The following is a 21,795-nucleotide window of genomic DNA, read 5'->3' as shown; positions in this document are numbered from 1 at the left end:
AGCACCCGATCCTCGCCGGCCGGCGTCGGAGCGGGCGATCGATCGGCTCCAGGCTCGACTTGTGCGGCTCGGAGGGAGGGGGGCGGTGCCGCCGCCGCGCGCGGCTCCTGACACAATAAACCGGAAAGGAGGGCGCGCGAGGCTCCGCTGGCGCTTCCCTGAGGGAGGAAGAGAAAAAGTTGGGCGCTGTTATGTAAGAGGCGCGCGCTCCGAGGCGGAGAAAGCGGCCACGTCCGCGAGCTTTCCCTGGCCTCGCGCAGGTACCGCCCGGGCCCAGCGGCTTTGCGGGGTTTGTTTGGGGGCGGGGGCCTGGCGGGATAACGCTCTGCTTGCTCGCTTCTCCCGTCCAGCCGGGCCGCCTGTGGTGGCTGCAACCGAAGGGCCTTCGCTGTTTTCGCCGCCCCGCGGAGTCCGGTAAAGCGCCTGACGGGGAGTGGACGCGAGCAGCCCTGGAAGTTTCTGCATGGGTTTGGGTGACCGTTTGAGGAGTCGGTGACTGGCCCTGTGCACCGGAGCCCCCCCCCCCCCCTGGCACCGTGGGCCTCGGTGCCCCATGTCTGCGGCGGTGCGGCCCGGCTTCAGCATCGATGATGCTTTCGAGTTGTCGCTGGAGGAGCGGGAGGACAGCGTGGGGGCCGGGACGCCGCGCTTCGGGACGCTGCATTTCGATCGGAAGGGGAAGAGCGAGGACGGCGAGGACGGCGAAAAGCAGTCCCGGTTGAAGTACCAGGTGCGTGGTGCTCCTCGCTGCCCGTGAATATCGTTTTAGATTCATTTATACGCGCGCACGCACACAGCAATCTTCTGTCACTTATAAGCACATCGTGATATTGTGCTGTCCAATAAGTGGACTCTAGATTTAGGGGTAAAATGATCCATTAAAGCAGGTTTTGGTTTACCTTTTCTGCCCACTTTTGCAATTCTATATGAGGAGAAAACTGCTCCAAAGCTTATGTAAGTGTCATTTATAATAACAGTGACGTTAGCTAGAGACAGATGAATCCTGACTTGCAAATTCTTGTATTTTGTAACAGCAAATTAATAGCTAATATACACACTGGGGCTGATGCAAAAAAATCAGTGTGGAGTACTTGCTTTCCTAACGCATGCCCAGCACCTCTCCTGGGCCTGAGATTGAATATTTAAATGAGGGGTCATGCTGCCAAGGAGGTGTTAGCGATAAATGTGTGCCCCTGGGTGCCTGTTGCCAAGGAGGAAGTGGTTGTCAGCCGGTTATGAAAATGGACACTCAGTTTTACAGGCATCTGCTTTTCCTAATCTGTGCAAAGCCTCAGGTTAGGAAAATGGACACTCCATTATTTGAGCATCTCTTTTCATAACCTGACTGCCTGCATGCTTTTTTTTTGGCTCCTCCAACTTTATGCTATCACAATATTGTCAGAAGATGTACCAGAAAAGCAGTATCTTCTGCTTTTCTGTACATGTTTCTCAATGTAAAAATGTGTGGGTTGGTTACACTTTTTTTGAGGGGCAATATGGGGAGAATAACTAATAGCCTCATCTATGTATTTGCATGTTATGAGCGCCATTAATTTCACAAGGGTTTGGATGCCCATTTTGCACGCACTAATCACCCTTGTAGCATAAGGAGTTGTGGATGTACATCCAACCAAGGGTTAAATTGTGCACTCAGCTGAATGCACTGTATTGCATCAGCCCCACTATATGCCACAAGCCTGAAAAATACACTTGAAAGTGGCAAAACATGAGGGCGTTATGGGTTCAGACCATGCACACTGGTATCCTGCGTGGGGGCTAATCTCATATAAACACACAATTGCTGGGCTTATACTTGGTCTTGAACCCAGGAGTTTATCCCCAACACAAATAGCCATGCAATTACTGGGATTATACCTGGGGGCTTGAACCCCAGGAACTTATCCCCTATGCAAATAGCCACACACAAACTGATTCAGTACATCACGGTTCCAGGTAAGAGTAAGTTTAGTTGAGCAATAGGAGGGTAGAACAAATAAAATCAGATCATATAGAAGTAATGGTAGATAACAATTGCTAGATATAAAAAGCTTACATTTTCAAAGGACCAGCCGTACCATCATGGCGAGGGCTCCCACTCTCCCCTCTTTCTCGCTGTCTCTCCTTATACACTCACACATGCTTGTGAAAGCAGTGGCGTTTCCTCCCTCTGAGTTATATTTTAGACACAGCAGTGTGGCCTTCACTTTTTTTTTTCTCTCATGCTTTAATATAAGTTAATTGCTAATTTTCTCATCATAGACTTAGTGGAATAACTAAACAGACTCTTGCCTGTTCATAAACATTTCACAGTGCAAGACAGTAAACAGGAGTTCACTCAGAGGTTGGCCTGTGGCCTTCAAACTAGTTTGTGTTTGGGTGAAAACTCTGAATCCATATGGCCTCTCCTCCTATATACATCCTCAGCAAAAGTAACAAAAAATGACTCCAACAGAGGGCTATTCTTCACCTAGGATTGTGGCTGCCCCTCACGCCACAGGGTGCCTCATCCTGATAGGTGTGTGGGGCACTGTGCTTCTAGGAAAAGTGGCACCAAGCATGGACCTGTGAGCTGGCTTATGCTCCCAGCCCTTCTGGCAGCCCCAATCCCTGCTTTCCAAGGGCTTCCTTTTCAAACAGGAATATTCCTGTAGCTTTTTTTTATCTGTAGAAGTGCCCCACATGCCTTTGCTGGGGCTTCATCAGATGGATGGGGAGCAGAAGCAGACAACTTTGCAGATTATATTTTTCCTTTAATTCTTGCACATTGGTTATACAATTATCACAAGGTAATAAAATATATAAGTATCAGCAGCCTGACTTCAGTGCCAGGAAAAATAGTGGAAACTATTCTAAAGATCAAAATCACAGAACATATAGAAAGACATGGTTTAATTGCACACAGTCAGCATGGATTTACCCAAGGGAAGTCTTGCCTCACAAATCTGCTTAATTTCCTTGAAGGGGTTAAACATGTAGATAAAGGTGAACTGATAGATGTGATGTATTCTTGGATTTTCAGAAGGTGTTTGACAAAGTCCCTCATGAGAGACTTCTAAGAAAACTAGAAAGTCTGTGTCCTTTCGTGGATTACAAACTGGTTAAAAGACAGGAAACAGAGGATTAAATGGACAATTTCCTCAGTGGAAGGGAGTGGACAGTGGAGTGCCTCAGGGATCTGTACTTGGACCCTTACTTTTCAATATATTTATAAATGATTTGGAAAGGAATACGATGAGTGAGGTTATCAAATTTGCGGATGATACAAAATTGTTCAGAGTAGTTAAATCACAAGCAGATTGTGATAAATTCCAGGAAGACCTTTGGAGTGGCCAGATAATTGCTCCAGGCAGTGATGTGTGCAGGATATAGTACAAGCATTGGTTTGGTACATGCAGCAGGCTCCACAGATTGAAGAGAGGTAGAACCCTTTCAGTTCAGTGGAGCCAGGATGGCACATTTTAAATTGGCCACAGAGACTGCTAGAAGTCTAAAGCAGATCTATTGGAAGAGGGCTGAGTGCAGATGATACAAAATTGTTCAGAGTAGTTAAATCACAAGCAGATTGTGATAAATTGCAGGAAGACCTTGTGAGACGGGAAAATTGGGCATCCAAATGGCAGATGAAATTTAATGTGGATAAGTGCAAGGTGATGCATATAGGGAAAAATAACCCATGCTATAATTACACAATGTTAGGTTCCATATTAGGTGCTACAACCCAAGAAAGAGATCTAGGTGTCATAGTGGCTAACACATTGAAATTGTCGGTGCAGTGTGCTGCGGCAGTCAAAAAAGCAAACAGAATGTTAGGAATTATTAGGAAGGGAATGGTGAGTAAAACGGAAAATGTCATAATGCCTCTGTATCGCTCCATGGTGAGACTGCACCTTGAATACTGTGTACAATTCTGGTCACCGCATCTCAAAAAAGATATAATTGCGATGGAGAAGGTACAGAGAAGGGCAACCAAAATGATAAGGGGAATGGAACAACTCCCCTATGAGGAAAGACTAAAGAGGTTAGGACTTTTCAGCTTGGCGAAGAGACGGCTGAGGGGGGGATATGATAGAGGTGTTTAAAATCATGAGAGGTCTAGAACGGGTAGATGTGAATCTGTTATTTACTCTTTCGGATAATAGAAAGACTAGGGGGCACTCCATGAAGTTAGCATGGGGCACATTTAAAACTAATCGGAGAAAGTTCTTTTTTACTCAACGCACAATTAAACTCTGGAATTTGTTGCCAGAGGATGTGGTTAGTGCAGTTAGTATAGCTGTGTTTAAAAAAGGATTGGATAAGTTCTTGGAGGAGAAGTCCATTACCTGCTATTAAGTTCACTTAGAGAATAGCCTCTGCCATTAGCAATGGTTACATGGAATAGACTTAGTTTTTGGGTATTTGCCAGGTTCTTATGGCCTGGATTGGCCTCTGTTGGAAACAGGATGCTGGGCTTGATGGACCCTTGGTCTGACCCAGCATGGCATGTTATGTTCTTACGGCTAGGCCAAAGGAGAATAGGCAATATAGTCAGTGTAAATCGTGCAGTGTGTGGAGATCCAGGCCTCTGGGTAAGGTACAGCCCTTTCTGAGGCAGCAGGTGCAGTGGGTGGGTGCAGACACAGCTGAGGGCCAGCTTCATGTAAGAGTACCCAGTGACATCGTGCCAGGCCACTCCTTGCTCCTGCTAGTAGGCAGGCATCTACAGCAATGCTACAGGGAGTGGACCTGCATAACTCGAGTCCGGGGGGGGGGGAGATATACCTTGCAGCTGAAAACCCCAATAAGAGAAGCCTTTGTTCTTTCCCCATGCAAGATTCAGGGGGGGGAAAAAAGACAGTACAGGTAACAATAGACAGATTACTTTATTTGAAAGCAGTGGTAGCAGTGCCAAGAGAAGAGAGGAAAGGGATGATAAATTTGCTCTATTCCAAAGAAGGAAGGGGCATTTTGGTTGGTTCCAGATCTGAAAGGTGTGAAGCAGTCTCTTAGGCTACCGTACTTTCATACAATAAGAAACAAGCGTATCTGTCAAATTGTAGCGCCACGTCCTCGGCGCTCCCTGCGCTCTGCTGCACTGGGAAGCAATTATCAGTTCATAACTCTGCCCTTTGGATTCTCCTCCACCCCAGGACCTTCATAAATAAAATTTAATGGTGGTAGCAGCAGCAGCGTTACCTGCACAGAGAGAGTTATTGATAAGAATGGACTCCTTGCTAGAGGGATGCCCAAGTTACAGAGACATTCATGCAGAAGTTGGAATGGATGGGGCCCTCACAAATACTGATCTCTCTCCAGTTCATTTCCATATGAGGAGAGAGAAAAGTGTACTTAACGGATAAACGAATCAGCAAGTTACAGGACCAGATGAGGGAGATGCCGACATCGCTTCCCTGCAGGCAGGTCGATATTTACCACTTGTAGGCTCTATGATGGCAGGAGCACCATTTTTTTGTGAAGTTGCCCAGCTGATCATTGAATAAATGCAACATTGTTCATACTTACCACTGTATCAGGCTTTTTGTCCTGTATGATACTGAGTGCTTCGAGGAATATTCCTATCACATTTTATGTGTTGAAAATATAGAAACATCAGTTTGGTCTAGACACACAGATTCATGTTTATTATATTGTAACATTGTGTCTTTGTCAAGATTTGGTATTTACTATATATCATGATTATTGACAGATGAAGATTTGTAATGTATATATTTACACTCTGGGGTAATTAAATTGTATCTACATTGTTACATACATTTGGAATGTGAATAGTTATTTTTAACTAGCGTTTCAACAGGGCAATTGCACATCTGATTATTATATCTAAGTATAAATTCCAAAAATCCACAAAGGGAGAAACACCGCACACAATAGACAAATAATCCCAGGAAACGTGCAGGATAAATTAAATCTCCACGCAAAACTCAACGGTCATCGTTTATATTTACTTCATACGGCAACTCCACAATCTTGAGTACGAGCGGGTCCCCCGACGCGGACCCGTGTTTTGCTGCGTTGGGAGGGACGAAGGAAAACTTTTATCAGTTCGTGATGTCTTCAGCATGGCACGCCCGGTTATCCTCCATGTTGAAAACATCACAGAATTGATGTGGAGTTGCCGCATTAAGTAAATATAAATGATGAGCATTGAGTTTTGCATGGACATTTAATTTATCCTGCACGTTTCCTTGGATTATTTGTCCATATGTATACAAATAGGGACACGTGTGGTTGTTTGAAGTCCTACATTTAGTAGACCTAGGTGCTTCTGAATTTTTATCTTGATTTACCTTTTTAAATTACCCTATTTATCCAGATTAGTGCTTTTTCCCCAGTCCTTTGGCGTGTACTTGGGTCTGTCACACAGGGAAAAGAGAGCAGAGGTGATGATCAATCCCTTACTATTGGTCTCCTTTCTTCCTGAAACTGTGTTTTTTCAGTTTGGTAATATTTTATTTTTGAGTTCCAGAGGAGCATAACTATTCAGCTTGGGCAAGAGACTTGACTCCTTCCCTGCTGTACCAGAATACATAGGGAGGGGAATCGGATCAGTCTGCTCTATGTCTCCAACTTCTGGTAGGAGGGACAAATCCCACTTGTCTGGATTAGTCGTGACATTTAGTCTGACAGGACTCGAGGTAAGAACCTAATTGAACCTTTAGAGAGTTGGAGGCAAATGTACCCAGCGGCCACTGGCATGATGGGACAGCACCGTGTGCTTCCAAGGCGCGCGCACACCTTTCTACCTTCACCTGCCTCTGGTGTCTTAGCGAATGTTCTACGCGACCATGATATTCAGGCCTCTTGTACCCTTCTGGGGTAAGGGCAGAGAGAATAAAATAACTGATACATTATCTCCTGATTTGTTTTGTGCCAGAATCTGGAGAATGATGAAGAAAATGGCCCACAGCTGAATGGAAAACCTCCTGATGGCGTCAAAGTCAGGTGATTGGGGAGGGGGGGGGGGGTGTGATTAACATTTTAATGTATTTGAAATAGGTTTTCTCCACCCCCTTACCCCCCACCTGGTGGGCGTGATGAAGGGCCCAAGGGTATGCTTAACAATGTATTATTGCATGTGTAATAGCGAGGTTCCCCACGTGCAGGCTGAGTGCACTGTTTCACCCGCAGTTGGACGCGCGTTTGACGCACATCCACTACCCCTTTATGCAGTAAGGGGTTTAGTGCATCAAACATGTGTCTAACCCCCCCCCAGCACTAATAACACTCATCACATGCAAATGCACGTTGATGAGACTATTAGTAATTTACCCGGGATATTGAAGAAGAAAAAGTGCGGCTGATCAGCACATTGTGTGCTCAGGAATTAACGCCTGCAAGCGTTTTACCAGCATCTGTTTTCCTAACTCCTTGTCTGTTTTCTGAACCCACTGACAGCCACCTCTCCTGGGCCGAGGGGGTGCTAGGGGCACGTAGTCCTCTCTAGCGCCTCCCCCTCCCCATTTAAATACAGGTTCCCTGTACGTACCCAGATCACTCCTGGGTATTTCCTCCCTTCCAGCAGATGGAGACAGAGTTTTACTGCCACTTAACACGAGTTGCCACCTGCAGTTCCTCAGTATTTCTGTCTCCAGCAGATGGAAGTGCATCGTCTACGGCAGGAGCTACAATGGGGCTGAGCTAATTGCAGCACCAGCAGGGGAGGGGGGAGTGCAGGAAGAGCAGAGCGTCATCTACAGCAGTGGACGACACCTCTGAGGTTTCAGAGGTGGATCCGCTTGTGCAGGGCCAGTCTGGGTCAGATCTGGGGTTCGCTGACCAGGATCCAGGTCAGATGCTGAATAAAAGCCCATCTGTGGAAGGGGATGATCCCAAGGTGATTTGGTTGTTCCACAGGGAAGAGCTCTGAGCTTCAGGCCTTGTCCTGTAGGGAGCCTTTTTTTGAGAATCTTGAGTTGGGTGTTTCCTTGAACAGTTCCTGTCTGCTGAAGGTAGTTTTGTCATTCCACTTAAATCAGGCAGAAGCGCTCCTGTCCTTTCCTATAGTGGATCCTTCAGCACCACAAGCAAGAGAGTTGTCGTTCTGGTTGTGAAATGTGCATTGCTGCAGTACCTGAAGGTCACGAATAGTTTCTGCTTGTCAGATCATCTTTATGTGCTTTGGAGCGGTGAAGGGGCATAAAGCGTTAAGAGGCCACGATTGTGAGATGGGTAAGAGGCTGTTGGCTCTGCGCATATGTCAGGGTCATCCTATCATGGAGGGGCTAAGGGCAAATTCTACTCATTCCCAAGCGGCCGCTTGGGCCGAGGGTCAGCAAGTTTTGCCACGAGATCTGCCAGGCGGCTACTTGGAAATCACTGCGCACTTTCACCAGGCGCTACCGTTTTGCATGTCCAGGCTCCAGAAGCCGTGGGCTTTGAAAGTGTACTTCGAGCAGGACTCTCGCAGTCCCACCCTGTCTAGGGACGTTTTGGTACATCCCAAGAGTCTGGACTGATCTGGGTACGTACAGTGAGAGGAACAACTTGGTTCTTACCTGCTAATTTTTGTTCCTGTAGTACCACAGATCAGTCCAGAGTCCTGCTCACTGGAGGAAAGGGAATTTTGGAGAGTTCGCTCTAACCGATTTGTAATTACTCTGAAGAATGGTGCAGGTTTTGTTAGTCCTGCACAGGATTTTGTGTGGGTGTGGTTCTGTCTGGTTTTTTTTTTCTCTGCTTCCCGATGCTTGTGCAGGGATGTTAGTTGGTTTTTGGTATTTCCGTTTTTGAGCTTGGCTACAGATCAATACTGAGGGATTGCAGGTGGCACCTCGTGTTAAGTGCCAGTGTCTGTAAAACTGTCTCCATCTGCTGGAGGGGAGGCAAAACCCAGGAGTCTGGACTGATCTGCAGGAATGGAAACGAGCAGGTAAGAACCAATTTACCTATTGTGCGCCCAGGAGAGGTGGCTGGGGCTTGAGTGCCGGTTTTCCCGTGGACCTTGCAGAATCGGCCTGTTGGGGACCTTAAACATAATGCATCCGAGCTAATCTATACGCAATAGGTGGGTGCCCTCCACCATTAGGTGGATTGAAGAGACGGGGATGTATGCTAAGCATTTATTGCAACTCTTATTAATTTACATGTAATAGGGTGCCCCTCACAACACCTGAGTACAGTAAGACAGTGTTGGGGGGTGGGGGGTTTAATACTGCATCTGTACTAAAAGTACATGTGAAAATCACCCAAAGTTACAAAGAGGAGCATTCTTGATATAATTGGCTGGGAGTCCAAGGGAAGCAGCTGACGAGATAAGGATTTCTGTGGTGTAGGTTTTTTATTTGATTTATATTCTGCTTTTCAGTCACTTCAAAGTGGATTACATTCAGGTACTGTAGGTGTTTCCCTGTCCTATTCTAACATGCGTCTCCATTTCTTACACTGCAGAGATCCTGGGCGATCATCCACACGGAGCTCACAGTGGTCTTTCAGCACCATCAGTAATACCACTCAGCTCTCGTACCGAGAGTGCTTCAGGTAAGCAACAGACGAGGAGAGAGACAAATGCTCACACAGCCTCGTGGCTAAGACTTCTTGAGGCAAGAGGGAGACCATGTGTGAGACGCGTCGTTTTGGGGATAGACACCCATACGTAGCTCGACTCGCCTGTGAAAAGCAAGCTTCAAATTTAAAAAACAGAGGTGCGTCCATGGTTTAGACTGCAGCACTACAGTGCAAGGGATGCAAATGTGGATTCCCCGTCTGCTGAGGTGGGCTGGGCCTGAGTGCACCATACAGCTAGTATGCTTGGGCCCACTGCTGGCACTGTAGCATTTCCTGCTGGTCTGTGACTGGGTTGACCCCTCTGAGGTGTCCTTCCAGTCCTTAGGCTGACGAGGGTCCCCTGAGACACCAGATGTGCAGGTCAAGAAAGCTGGGGAGAGGTCTACTGAGTTTGAGGGATAAACACTGCAGCAAGAGAGAGGTGATTGAGCTGCTGAGGAAAAGATGTTTTAAAGCTGCACCCTTGTATTATTATAATGTAAGTGTCACATAGCGGCATGCAGCAGTTTTCATGTTTTGTGTTTGTTTTCATGCTTACAAGAAAACCAGTGTCATTAGTGTGGGACTGCTCCATTCTGGTAGCTTGGAGGGTGATGGTGCCAATAGCAGTAAAATAACATCATTTTCAAAGTAACTTAAAACCTTTAAAACATCTGCAAGAAACAGAAAAATGTTTTGAGAGAGACTTCCGGGGGTTTGTTCTATTTATTTCTTCCGCTCATTACCTGCCTTTTCAGTTTGCTCAAGGTGAGGAATAAAACCATGGCAAACAGGTTCTCCTTTAGTCGCTTTCAGTCTGTTTGAATTCTCACATTTCATGGTTTGTGTTCTGGGCATGGTTTTTGCCAGCATTCTTCATTAATATGTCTTTGTTGCTGTCCTCTCTCTCTACTTCCGTGGGCCAGCTGGACTCAGCACCCCCTGATCCAGAAGAACTGGAAAGTAGTACTGGCTTCCTTCATCTTGCTGCTGCTGGGAATCAGTAAGTGTGAGACCCCACCAACTCGTTACATTACAGCTTCTGGTGAAGAGATGAGGTCGGCACACTGGATGCTAATTATCTCTTTCTGCCAGTGAGATGGCAGAGGTCGTCATTTTTATTGTATACACACGAGCTCCCATCTGAGAAAAGGACACCCAGTGATTAAGTGCTGTGCACTGCTGTGAAGGTGGTTGCTGATTTGATCCCCAAGTTAGGTCTTCCACTCACTGGAAGGGTTCTTAGCCCCCCAGGGAGGAGGGAGTTCTGGTCATTGTTAAACAATGACACCCAGTGGCTGGATTTAGGATTCGAGGCCTGATGTATGGACCCAGTCACTGCAATGACTAGATTAAATAAAAATTGGGAGGGATATAAAATAGGGGAACATAAGAACATGCCATGCTGGGTCAGACCAAGGGTCCATCAAGCCCAGCATCCTGTTTCCAACAGTGGCCAAACCAGGCCACAAGAACCTGGCAAGTACCCAAACACTAAGAAGATCCCATGCTACTGATGCAATTAATAGCAGTGGCTATTCCCTAAGTAAACTTGATTACTAGCTGTTAATGGACTTCTTGAACTATCACTTAGTTGCAAACAAAGGCTCCTGGTACCAGATCCAAGTCCTGGTTCATATGAAACTGCCAGGTCAAAACAAAGAAGGAAAGGGAAGGTCCTCTTAACCGTACCCAATTGTACTGCTTTTGATGTCAAGCCATACTATAACCATAATGGATCCAACTTGACCTCTTTCTCTCCATGACTTGGGTTTTTTGTCCTTTCAGTTCTTGTTCTGGTTGGTGTTGGGTTACTGGTCAATCCATCGCAGGGTAAGTTTGCATGTTTCACTTGCATGATAAGACCAGTAACATGAGCCATGGGGTAGTGGCAATTAGATGTTCAGCTGTGCGCTGCCACGGGCCTCTTGGTGCCTGTTGGAAGTTCTGATCCTTAATTTCTAGCCATAAAGCTGATAACCTCTCTTCCAAGCAAGTTTTCTTTGATAGAGAAAGGGCCCCTATGTAGATTGCAGATTTCCTACAGATTGTGTTTTTCTCGAAATTTTCATGTAAAAGGCTAATAAGTAAGACTCAAGATTGTCCTAATAATAATACTTGGTTTGCAGAATAACAGTGAAGATATAATAGTAAGCATTTTTCAGTGGAAAGAGAGCTCTAGGTCACATATGAGGCTCCAAGACTATAGTAACATTTAGAAAATATTTCTTCACAGAGAGGTTAGTGGGTGCATGGAACGGCCTCCAAGTGGAGTTGGTGGAAGCAAAAACTAAAACAGAATTCAGGAAAGCCTGGGATGAGCACAGATACTGCTTAGTTGCAGAGAAACGAAGAAACTAGTCAGAGATGAACTGGTGTCTGTGGCAATGTAACGGGAAGCAACTTGGGTAGGCTAGATCAGGGTTTCTCAGGCCACACATAGCCATTCAGGTTTTCAGGATATCTGCAAGGAATTTGCATGCACTGCCTCCATTATATGCAAATTTCTCATGCAGGTAGCCTGAAAACCTGATTGGCTATGTGTGGCCTGAGGACTGGATTGAGATACAGTGGACTAAATGGATCTTTATGGTCCTTATCTGTCTGTTTTTCTAGGAGTAATTTCCCATGGCCAGACAATGCCCAGATCCCATTAGATTAGGTCTTCTTTCTGTAAAAGTATTGGTCTCATAATCGCACTTTCATGGTGGGTAGCTTTGCTGTTTGGATGTCTGATGGGCAGAATGTCTGTAGCTGACCCATGAGCAGGCTCTGTCTGTGTAAGGGGTCCTGGCAGTGGGGAGCACTCAGTTGGGTGCTGTAGTACTGGGGAGAGCTCATCCTGGAACAGAGGAATGGGTTAGGACTCGGCACGGGGAGATTGACATGGACTAGCTTGTATCGTTTACGTACTGGGGAGAGCTCATCCTGGAGCACTGTGAGGAATGGGTTAGGACTCAGCACGGGGAGGTTGACATGGACTAGCTTGTATCGTTTACGTACTGGGGAGAGCTCATCCTGGAACACTGTGAGGAATGGGTTAGGACTCTGCACGGGGAGATTGACATGGTTTACGTACTTTCACGATGCCCCTTTGTATTTTGTAGGTATCTCTAGTGCCATCTTCTTTGTCCCAGGATTCTTGCTTCTCATACCAGGAGGTAAGGGAGACACTCAGATGATAAGGATATCCGGGAGCTGTCTGAGGAGGGTTGGGCTTTGTGAATAGGAAACGGTTGTAACAGTAGATTACTACCTTTTAAGAAAATATGGGATGCATTAACACATTCAGTCTAAGAGGGGGGAACAGGTTGGGTGATGAGAGAGGGTATTGAAAACATTGTGGGGCTATAGTTAGTCTTGGCTGTGTCGTATATATCGGCATCGTTGCTGTCTTCATTAAAAATAAATAAATAACCTGTCCTGTTTTGTTGGAAAAACTGTTAAAGCTTAATTAGTTTTTTTTATTTCAGGGAATGTTAGGAGGGAGGCAGGGATTGTGGAACTGCATGGATGGCACAGTGTTTGAGGGGGGGGGGGGGGTGGTATATGGAGGTTTCAGATGCCGTCTCAGGACTCGCCTGTGCTTTTTCTCTTCTCAGTGTATCATGTGATCTTTATCTACTGTGCCGTGAAAGGCCGCAAGGGCTTCCAGTTCTTCTACTTGCCTTACTTTGAAAAGTGACTTTGATTTTTTTTGAAGCTGGGAAGAGATCCTCCTCTCTCTGCTGTGACATCTGTGGACGGAGCTCGAGGCGGTCCCTTCCGTGGCTGGCGGATCTCTCCTTTCTCAAGTTCCCATGGTACAAACCGAAGCAACTTATTTTCTGGATCCTCTTGCTTGGAGCAGGTTCTGTGAAATAAGCCATGTTCCCATGGAAACGGGTCCATGGACTGTACCATCTTGTTGCTTCCCAAGTTACTTCATTTGCCAGACCTTTTGCATACGAATTGTTGGGGAAGAGCAAAAAATGAAAGTGAGAAGGAGAATGGCAAACGCCCTCCCCTGCCACTCATGGACTGAAGATTTCAATGTATATACAAATTCAATTAGGAAGCGATGTCTGCACATTCACTTTGGACGCTTGCCTGCTTTCTGAAGGAGGATTTTTCTCTTTTGAAGAAACTGCAGCATCTTAGCTAAAGGATCTTACTATGCCACTGAATTTTGTGAAGGCAACTGCCGTGGGAAGATAGTGACTGACTACTGTAGGCTGAAGACCTCCCTGAACAAAGGTGGGAGGGAGGGATGGAAAGGTGTCTGGTGTAGCATTCAGGGGTGAGAGTTCCTAGACTTTATCTTCAGTTTTTGTGCTCCTCTCTTGCCATATCTGTATCACCACCAACTGCACATGCAGTACTGGAAGCTGTCTGTTCAACGCAGTCGTGGATTTTTCTGGCTGTGTTTTGTTTTTTTTTTTTTAATTTGTCTGACGCAAGTGGACGGAGTAACATTATGCACTATCAAGTAACGCTACCCACCGAGCAAGAATCACAGGCTGCTCGAAGCCGTGAAGGAGCATGCTAGGTTTACAGCTGCTGCGGTAAATGTAGTTACAAAAGTCAACTTAACTTCTTGCACAAATGAAAGGAAGTCATTTAAACACATTCTCGCACAAATGCTATGCCTTTTCAGTCTTGTCTAGCCTGCCGTCTGCTGCAGGTATTGCCGGAGTCAGGACACATGCTCTGGTCTCCAGTGCCTTCACCAGCAATGGACAATCGCCAGTCCTGAAGGGTGTACAACAGAACACATCACACGACCCAATAGCTTCCTCCAAAAACTTCCTTTAACTCTGGCCGCTGTTGCCTTATGTCCTGCCTGACAAGGGGATCTTTTGTGCTAGCAGGCATGCAGCTATGTCCCTTGCCTGGTGGGGGTATAGTAGAAGAAGGTGCATCTGTATTTATCCAGAATCAGTTCAATGATTTAGCCACCTTTTTATTATGCAATAGAATTTTGAAAGTTGCAGAGCAGACCTAGGGAGGAGTTTGCGTTAATGAGCATTAATTGAGTAATCTGCCTTTGAACAGAAGCAGCACATTTACTGTTAAGTGATCAGTCCTGGTGCCTAACCTAACAACTGAAAATGAGGAGTTTTCCAGAAAACTAGGCTAGATGTTGTGCTTCTTAGCTACTAGCAGCATCCATTTTGTGCCCAGAAGGGGGGGGGATGCCGTGATATCTGCTCCTTCCTCTACCTCTTTAACAGAGGGAGGAAGGAGCAAGTCCCTGTACATACCCAGATCAGTCCAGACTCCTGGGTTTAGCCTCCCTTCCAGCAGATGGAGACAGAGAAAGCTTCGCAGGTACCACCTCTTAACCTGATATGCCACCTGCAGCTCCTCAGTATTTCTCGGTCTCCAGCTGATGGAGGTGGTACAAAACTGCAGTTCTGGCCAAGCAAAAAAAAAAGGGACAATTTCTTGCTTTTCTTGGCAGCTCTAATTTTTTTTTTTTCCCAGAGCACTGTGCCTCCCAGGAGGTTGGTAGGTCCTGGTGGGGCCATCTTTCCTGGTAGACTGGAGCGAGCAGGGGTTGGGGACCCCAAATTTGTTTGGGCTGGTTCACTGGGGGGGAGGGGGGGGTAATAATCAGTGGTCTGACTCCCTTCCCTCTGCTCCCAGCACAAGTTCTGCCATTCCTCTTCCTTTCAGGAGAGGTTAGTTTGTTTATTTTGGTTCGGGCAGCCTTTTAAAGTTTTTAATTTAAAAAAAAAAAAAAAAAAGACCAAACCGTAGAGAGAGATGGACCTGGCTGTGCTCTGTCCTGGGCATTTTTTGCTGCTTCCCGACCAGCCCAGAGGCAGTTTCCAGGTCAGTGATTAGTTTTTGCCGTGGTCACAGCAGTTCCTTCGGGAGGAGCTGATTATTCCACGTCCCTCTTGCTGTGGGGGGAGCCTTGCTTGTGGTTATCTAGGGCCTCTTATGCTCTCTGCCTCCCTGGTGGAAAGGGCTCATTGAGAGGAGCTGCAGTCTCTTTCCCAGCAGCAGGAGCCGTGTCGGGTGCACTCTCCTCCTCCTGCAGAGGCAGTTTTGTTCCCGATCAGCGTGGGGAACAGTGGCCATTTTGCATTCTCCCATGCAATCGGAGGAGATACCAGCTGGGGGAGGGGAATTTCCTCCTTTGCTGTTGCTGGTACATAGCAGCCCGGGGGGGGGGGGGGGGGCTTGGAAGGGCTGGGAGAGGGGGACCTCGCTCCTGTGGTGGGTGTTGAATTGGATCCCCCCCCTTCTCCGGAATTTATTTTACTCATACACCAGGCTTTTTTGGCTGGGAGTGCCAAGCGGCCTTTTTCAGTCTCCCAACAAGGTGCCCACTACCTCGGCTTCGGCAGGGGCCAACAGGGTCCACATTATCAGGTCCCTGGTTAGCTGTGATCACACGTCCAGGAACATAGATCCCCCCCCAATTGCCCTCGGGATGACCCTCGTGTCGTCGGAGGACCTGGGGGAGATGGACTCTGGAAGGGGACGATCCCAGGGTGCTGCATCTTTTCAGCAGGAGCTGGCCCCTCTTATCCCGCATGTCTTAGCAGAGCTGGGGATTCTCATGCCGCAGGTGGAGCAGGACCAGAACTCAGTGGATCAGTCATGGTTGATCTGCGAGGTCCAGTCACTACTTTCCCTTTTCATAAGATGGTGAAACAATTAATTCTCAAGGAGTGAGACACTCTCTACCTGAAGGTCAGGGCCATGGATAAATTGTATCCTCTACCCAAAGAGGCACTGGAGAGCTGCCTCGGTGTCCATGGTCATGAAGTGGGCTATTGTCAGGTGGCTGGCGCATCAGCTTTGAAGGATTTTCAAGACAGGAAGCTGGAGGTGTACCGGAAACGAATTTTTGTCTGCGATGGATATAAGAGTGGCAGTGTGTAGTAGTGTGCGCCAGCTTGCGATGGGTACAGCAGTTTGAGTGCCTGTCGCTGGAGTAGTCGGAGCAAGCTCAATACTTGATGGCATATGGAGCGGATGCCTTATGATCTTGTGCGTACTTCTTCCAGAACCATGGTGTCAGCTGTTTCGACCAGGAGGCTCTTATGGCTTCACAACTGGTCAGTGGATTTTTCGTCCAAGGCATGGTTGGGGGACCTTCCCCTTCAAAGGCAAGCTTTGTGGTGAAGATTTGTAACAACTTATCAAGAACTTGGGAGAATAAGGTGTACAAATTGCCTGAAGAAAGGCTGACAGGATCCATAAGTTTTCTTCCACTTGGTTCTCATTTTTGGAACCAAAGGTGTCCCCGCCAGAGCAGAAATCAGGTCGCAGGCCTCGGCGAGGTCTGTCTTGATCCCAGTCCTTTCAGAGCCAGCCACAACAGCACAGGCCATGGACCTTCCATTTCCAAGACACTGCAATGAGAAATGGCCCGGCCCACTCCTCTGTGCCAGCTATCGGGGGTCGGCTGATCCTCTTTTTACAAGGAGTGGGTCAAAATCACATCGGACCAGTGGATTCTAAGTGTCATAGAAAGAGGTTACGCCTTAGAATTTGCTAGTCCTCTAAGAAGTGTGTTCATGGTGCCCCCCCCCCCCCCCCCCCGTGCTTCCCCCAAGAAGAAGCTGGTCGTGCAACAGACCATCTACAGGCTGTGAATGCTGGAATCCATTGTTCCTGTCCCCCAGGAGGAACAAAGATGGAATACTGTCACATCCCATTTTGTGGTACCAAAGGAGGGATCATTCCGACCATACTGGATCTCCAGAAGGTGAACGTGACTCAAGGTGCCACATTTCTGGATGGAAACTAGATTGAGGCCTAGTTACATATAACAGTTCATCCAGATCACCAAAGATACCTCAGGTTCATGATCCTTAGCATTTCCAATTTTGCGATTATGCCCTTCAGTTTAGCCACCGCCCTCAGAACGTTCACCAAGGTGGTGGTGGCAGCAGCACTCGGTGTCCTGGTCCACCTGTATCTGGATGACTGGCTCATCCGGGTGAAGTCAGAGGACCTGTGCCATCAGTCAGTGGATCTCATCATGGACTGTTTGAGATCCCTAGGCTGGATAATCAACCTTGCCAAGAGCACCTGTCCCCCATCTCAGGGCCTGGATTTTTTTGGGAGTGCACTTCTACACCTGTCTAGGGAAAGTTTTCCTCAGGAGTGAATCTGCAAATTGCAGTTACAGGTCTGGAATCTCCTGGAGATCAGGGTCACCAGGGTCTGGGATTATTTACAGATCCTGGGCTCCATGGCCTCAACCTTGAAATTGGTTCCTTGGGTGTTTGCTCATATGAGACCTCTTCAAAGGGCACTACTTTCTTGGTGGGACCCGAAGTTGGAGCAGTTTCATCTCCCTCTTCCATTCAGAGGCTGCCAGGTCTAGTCTATCGTGGCTTGCACGGGACAACTTGACATGAGGAGTGGGTGGTAGTCACTACTGACACCAGTCTCTCTGGTTGGGGATCCATGTGTTGGTCCCAAGTGATGCAAGGTCAATGGTCAACAGAACAAACTAAGCGTTCAATCAATCTTTTGGAAACTAGGGTGGTGCGATTAGCACTCCAGGCCTTTCTCCCACTCTTGCGCCATCAAGCGGTACGAGTCCTCTCTCAAACATCAGTTGCCAAGGGGGCACAGAGTCAAGCGGTGGCTAGGGAAGCATTGATGCTGATGTGTTGGGCAGAACAGAACCTCTCCCCCCCCCCCCCCGTTAGCAACATCGCATGTAGTGGGCTCGAGCAATGTGCAGGCAAATTTCCTGAGCTGTCAGCAGTTGGACCCTAGAGGATGGGAGCTATCAGAGGAAACGATGACTCTCATCGCAAATAATTGGGGCAAGCCTCACTTGGATCTCATGGCGACCCACAAGAATGCCAAAGTGTCCCACTTCAGATGCAGATGGGACTTCGGGGCGGAAGGAGTGGACACTAGTCCTGCCCTGGCCTCCCGAAGTGCTGATTTATGTATTTCTGCCATGGCCTCTAGTGGGCAAAGTTCTCCGAAGAATAGAGATCCACCCAGGAAGAGTGATTCTCATGGCCCTGGAGTGGCCTAGTCAACCTTGACTAGATCCACAAACCAAGCTCACAGTAGACGGCCCCATGAGCTGGGCCATCTGCAAAATCTTCTACGGCAAGGCCCTATCTTTTTTTTGATCAGGCAGATTGCTTTTTCTCGTGGCTTGGCTTTTGGAAGGAGGCAATTAGAAAAAGAGAGTATCCGGAGGATGTTATTGATACTCTTCTCTGGGCTCGCAAGACCTCTACATCCCTAGCGTACATTTGGGTGTGGAGAGTCTTTGAGTCTTGGTGTGCAGAGCAGGATGTTACACCTAGGAGAGCTTCAGTGCTGCAGATCTTAGCCTTTGTGCAAAAGGGTCTGTCACAAGGGCTATCCTTCCTGAGGGTTCAGGTGTCCACCCTAGGATGTTTTAGACCAGATCGAAGGGGCATCCTTGGCTGTGCATCTGGGCATTATGCGTTTCCTCCAAAGAGCAATACACTTGTGGCCCCCTAGTCATCAGTTGTCCTTCTTGGAGCCTCAGTCTTGTGCTTAAGAGCTTGTGTGTGGTGCCTTATGAACCCCTTAAAAGGGCTAACTTGTGGCTATTTTGTTTGGCTAGGCGAGTGTCTGAGCTTCAGGCCCTGCCTTGTAGGGAACCTTTTCTTTGGATTTGGACTTCAGAGTTTCTTTGCAGAGGGTTCCTTCCTTACCTAAAGTTGATTCGGCTTTTCATGTGAGTCAGTCAATGGAACTTCCGGCCTTTTCTGGAGGTCACCTTTTTGACCTATGGAGTGGGGCCAGAAAGGGTCAGCAAGCTTCAAAGGCCATGATTGTGAGTTTGGTTAAAGGAAGCGATTGGTTCTGCTTATGTATTAGGCAGCCCTCCTATCCTGGAGGGGTTAAGGGCTCATTCTATCCGTTCACAGGCGACTTCCTGGGCAGAATGTCAGTTGATGTTGCCTCAGGAGATTTGCAGGGCGGTCACTTGGAAGTCATTGCACACTTTTGCCAGATACTACCGGTTGTATGTCCAACTTTGGATGGCTGTAGCTTTGGTGAAAGTGTTCTTCGAGCAGGACTCTCGCAGTCCCAGTCCGGTTAGAGAAGCTTTGGTACTTCCCAGGACTCTGGACTGATCTGGGTATGTACAGGGAAAGGAAAATTTGATTCGTTTCTGTAGAACCATGGATCAGTCCAGAGTCCCGCCCAGGAAAGGGGAGAGCATGGTGGAGAGTTTGCTCGATCTGTTTTTTCCCTACAATTGGAATCTTCTGAAGAATGGCATAGGTTTCTCTTTAAATCTGTTTTGACAATTTTTACTCTGCTAGTTCATGGTATTTTATAATGGTAGTTTTATTGAAAGGGGTGTTTTTTTGTATTTAAATCTGCTTGGGTATTGATTAATACTGAGGAGCTGCATGTGGCACACTGTGTTAAGAGGTGATGCCTGCAAAACTTTGTCTATTGGAAGGGAGGCAAAGCGCATTAGTCTGGACTGATTTTATTGTACTTCTTCAGGAATGAAAAATTGCAGGTAAGAACCAATTTTCCTATACATTCTCTGCCAACCCCAAATCAGCACTGGATGGATGCTCCCTGCCACTGAAGATTTCAGTTGTCAAGATGTCTTGGTAATAGGCTACCTCTTTTTTTGAAATTTAAAAAAAAAAAAAAAAATCCAGGCACCAGACTTTATGCTAGGGCTGCTTATCCGAGAAGCTAGAATGTTAACAGTAGTCCTATGGCATTAAGTATTCATTAAATGTTATGTATATAAACAAAATCAGTGTGCACATAAGAGAGCACTGAGCAGTGTAGGGGAGAACTGGGCTATGGAACATATGTGAAGTTTACATACAATATGCATACATTCAACCTGTGTAAAAGTGCAATTAACACTACTTTTTACAATTATCTATATTCTTTAAGGGAACAAGAGTATGGAAGCAAAGCTTTTATCAGCAATAATCCTCCCTCTAAGTCCTGGGCTAGGTTTGAGAGTCCCTCTCCCTTAGCCATGCAGCCAGTGCTAATCAGTGTGCTGCATCCTGCTGTCCTGGGAGTAAACAGGAGTGGAGCAATCAACATTACGTTCATTTTTCTGGGTTTAGGGAGAGCTGCTTTTCCCTCCCTGCTATGTTGTTTGGGTGCATAGCGGTAAAACATTTCCAGACCCAGCGGAAAAGATATTTTCTTGGAGGCAGCGATCAAGACAGGGACTGAACCTGAGGCTTGAGCCAGGTTGGGTTGAATCTTTCAGATGCTGAACCTGTGGATTAACTGCTGAGCTGCTACACCTTTCTCTCCTCCTGTGCTTGAAAGAGCCTCGACCAGAAAACTAATTTTAGAAAAGAATGTTGCATTAATCTTGATAACTGACTACGCCGTGATGTGCTGGTAGGGCTGTGTTTCTAACTTGTAACGATCGTCCGTGGGCTGTGAGTTGGTCACAGCATGAACTCTGTATTGAGGACTTCTGACAGTACTAAAAGCATCTGTAGCAGAGAGAATATGTAAATTATTTTAATAAGAATAGAGATTTGGGAACATGTTTGTTATTTTAGTTAATTTGTTGAAATAAGCATTGGGCACATGTGCTGGAGATATGATTGCATAAGGCATTCACATGCCACTTACTGTCTGAGAAAAACACAAAGCAGTAGTCCTATTGCTACTGGCACTAATGAATTCTGATTTTTAGATCAGCTGGTAAACTAATTGGTTTTAAGAGGTTTTTGCTTTTTTAAATGAGGCCTCAAGGTTTACAGCTCAGTCTGGCTTCTAGGACAGCCACAGTGACTATAAATGTATAATTGGCGTGTTTCTGGTTATGCGGAAACGAAGGGTGCCTGGATAAGGCACCACTCGTGCCAATGAATACAGCTCTCCTTTTAGTTCCGGGGACCATGCTGGTTCTGTGCAGTCCCTGCCGCTGACCAAATGCCACACTCTGAATTCCTGAGCCATGATTGCACAGGGCGTGCCTGCCTGGGGTAAGCAGAATGAAAAGAGAAGGCCAACGATGCCACGATCACTACCTCTAAATGACTTTTTCCTTTCATGCCAATGATTAAACTATGAATTTAAATCTCTTTAAAATAAATAAATGGTAATATGACTGACGTTCCCTTTTGTTTCTGAGATGTAAATGTTAATGTATTGTGTGAGTGTGAAAGGCCTGAATGCTCTGGTATGCCAGAATGCAGGGTAGAGACCCTGGATTCTGTCGTTTGAAGGGATCCAGCTCGTGGCTTGGACTATAGCAGGAACTCTACTTGAAATAGTTAAGCGTAAGTTAGGAAACAATCAAGAGAGCAACAAAATACATGGAATGGCAAGAAAAAAAATACTGGATGCATT

At 46.7% G+C, this 21,795-nt stretch overlaps 1 protein-coding gene across 2 annotated transcripts; it reads left to right on the top strand.

The window, feature by feature from the left end:
- The first annotated feature begins 11 nt into the window (after window positions 1–11).
- On the top strand, window positions 12–20,145 carry TMEM134 (transmembrane protein 134). Of its 2 annotated transcripts, none has more exons than XM_029575135.1 (7): window positions 12–730; window positions 6,875–6,942; window positions 9,388–9,477; window positions 10,410–10,486; window positions 11,272–11,316; window positions 12,591–12,644; window positions 13,187–20,145. In XM_029575135.1, exons 1-7 carry the CDS (start codon window positions 554–556, stop codon window positions 13,345–13,347), a joined length of 672 nt encoding a protein of 223 aa, XP_029430995.1. In that variant the 5' UTR covers window positions 12–553; the 3' UTR covers window positions 13,348–20,145. The 2 variants fall into 2 exon arrangements, with proteins under 2 accessions (XP_029430995.1, XP_029430996.1); XM_029575136.1 differs by having other exon boundaries at window positions 13,086–13,329.
- Window positions 20,146–21,795: the final 1,650 nt, after the last annotated feature.

This window comes from Rhinatrema bivittatum, chromosome 13 (assembly GCF_901001135.1).
Source record: "Rhinatrema bivittatum chromosome 13, aRhiBiv1.1, whole genome shotgun sequence".
Classification (NCBI taxonomy): domain Eukaryota; kingdom Metazoa; phylum Chordata; class Amphibia; order Gymnophiona; family Rhinatrematidae; genus Rhinatrema; species Rhinatrema bivittatum.
Note: the sequence above shows the minus strand (reverse complement) of the source record. Positions and strands in the feature narration are given on the sequence as shown.

Excerpts from the sequence above, each read along its gene's own strand:
- TMEM134 (XM_029575135.1), top strand. The coding sequence starts at position 554 with ATGTCTGCGGCGGTGCGGCCCGGCTTCAGCATCGATGATGCTTTCGAG. Across the intron at positions 9,478-10,409 it reads TCGTACCGAGAGTGCTTCAG|CTGGACTCAGCACCCCCTGA; the intron begins GTAAGCAACAGA and ends TCCGTGGGCCAG. Across the intron at positions 10,487-11,271 it reads CTTGCTGCTGCTGGGAATCA|TTCTTGTTCTGGTTGGTGTT; the intron begins GTAAGTGTGAGA and ends TTGTCCTTTCAG.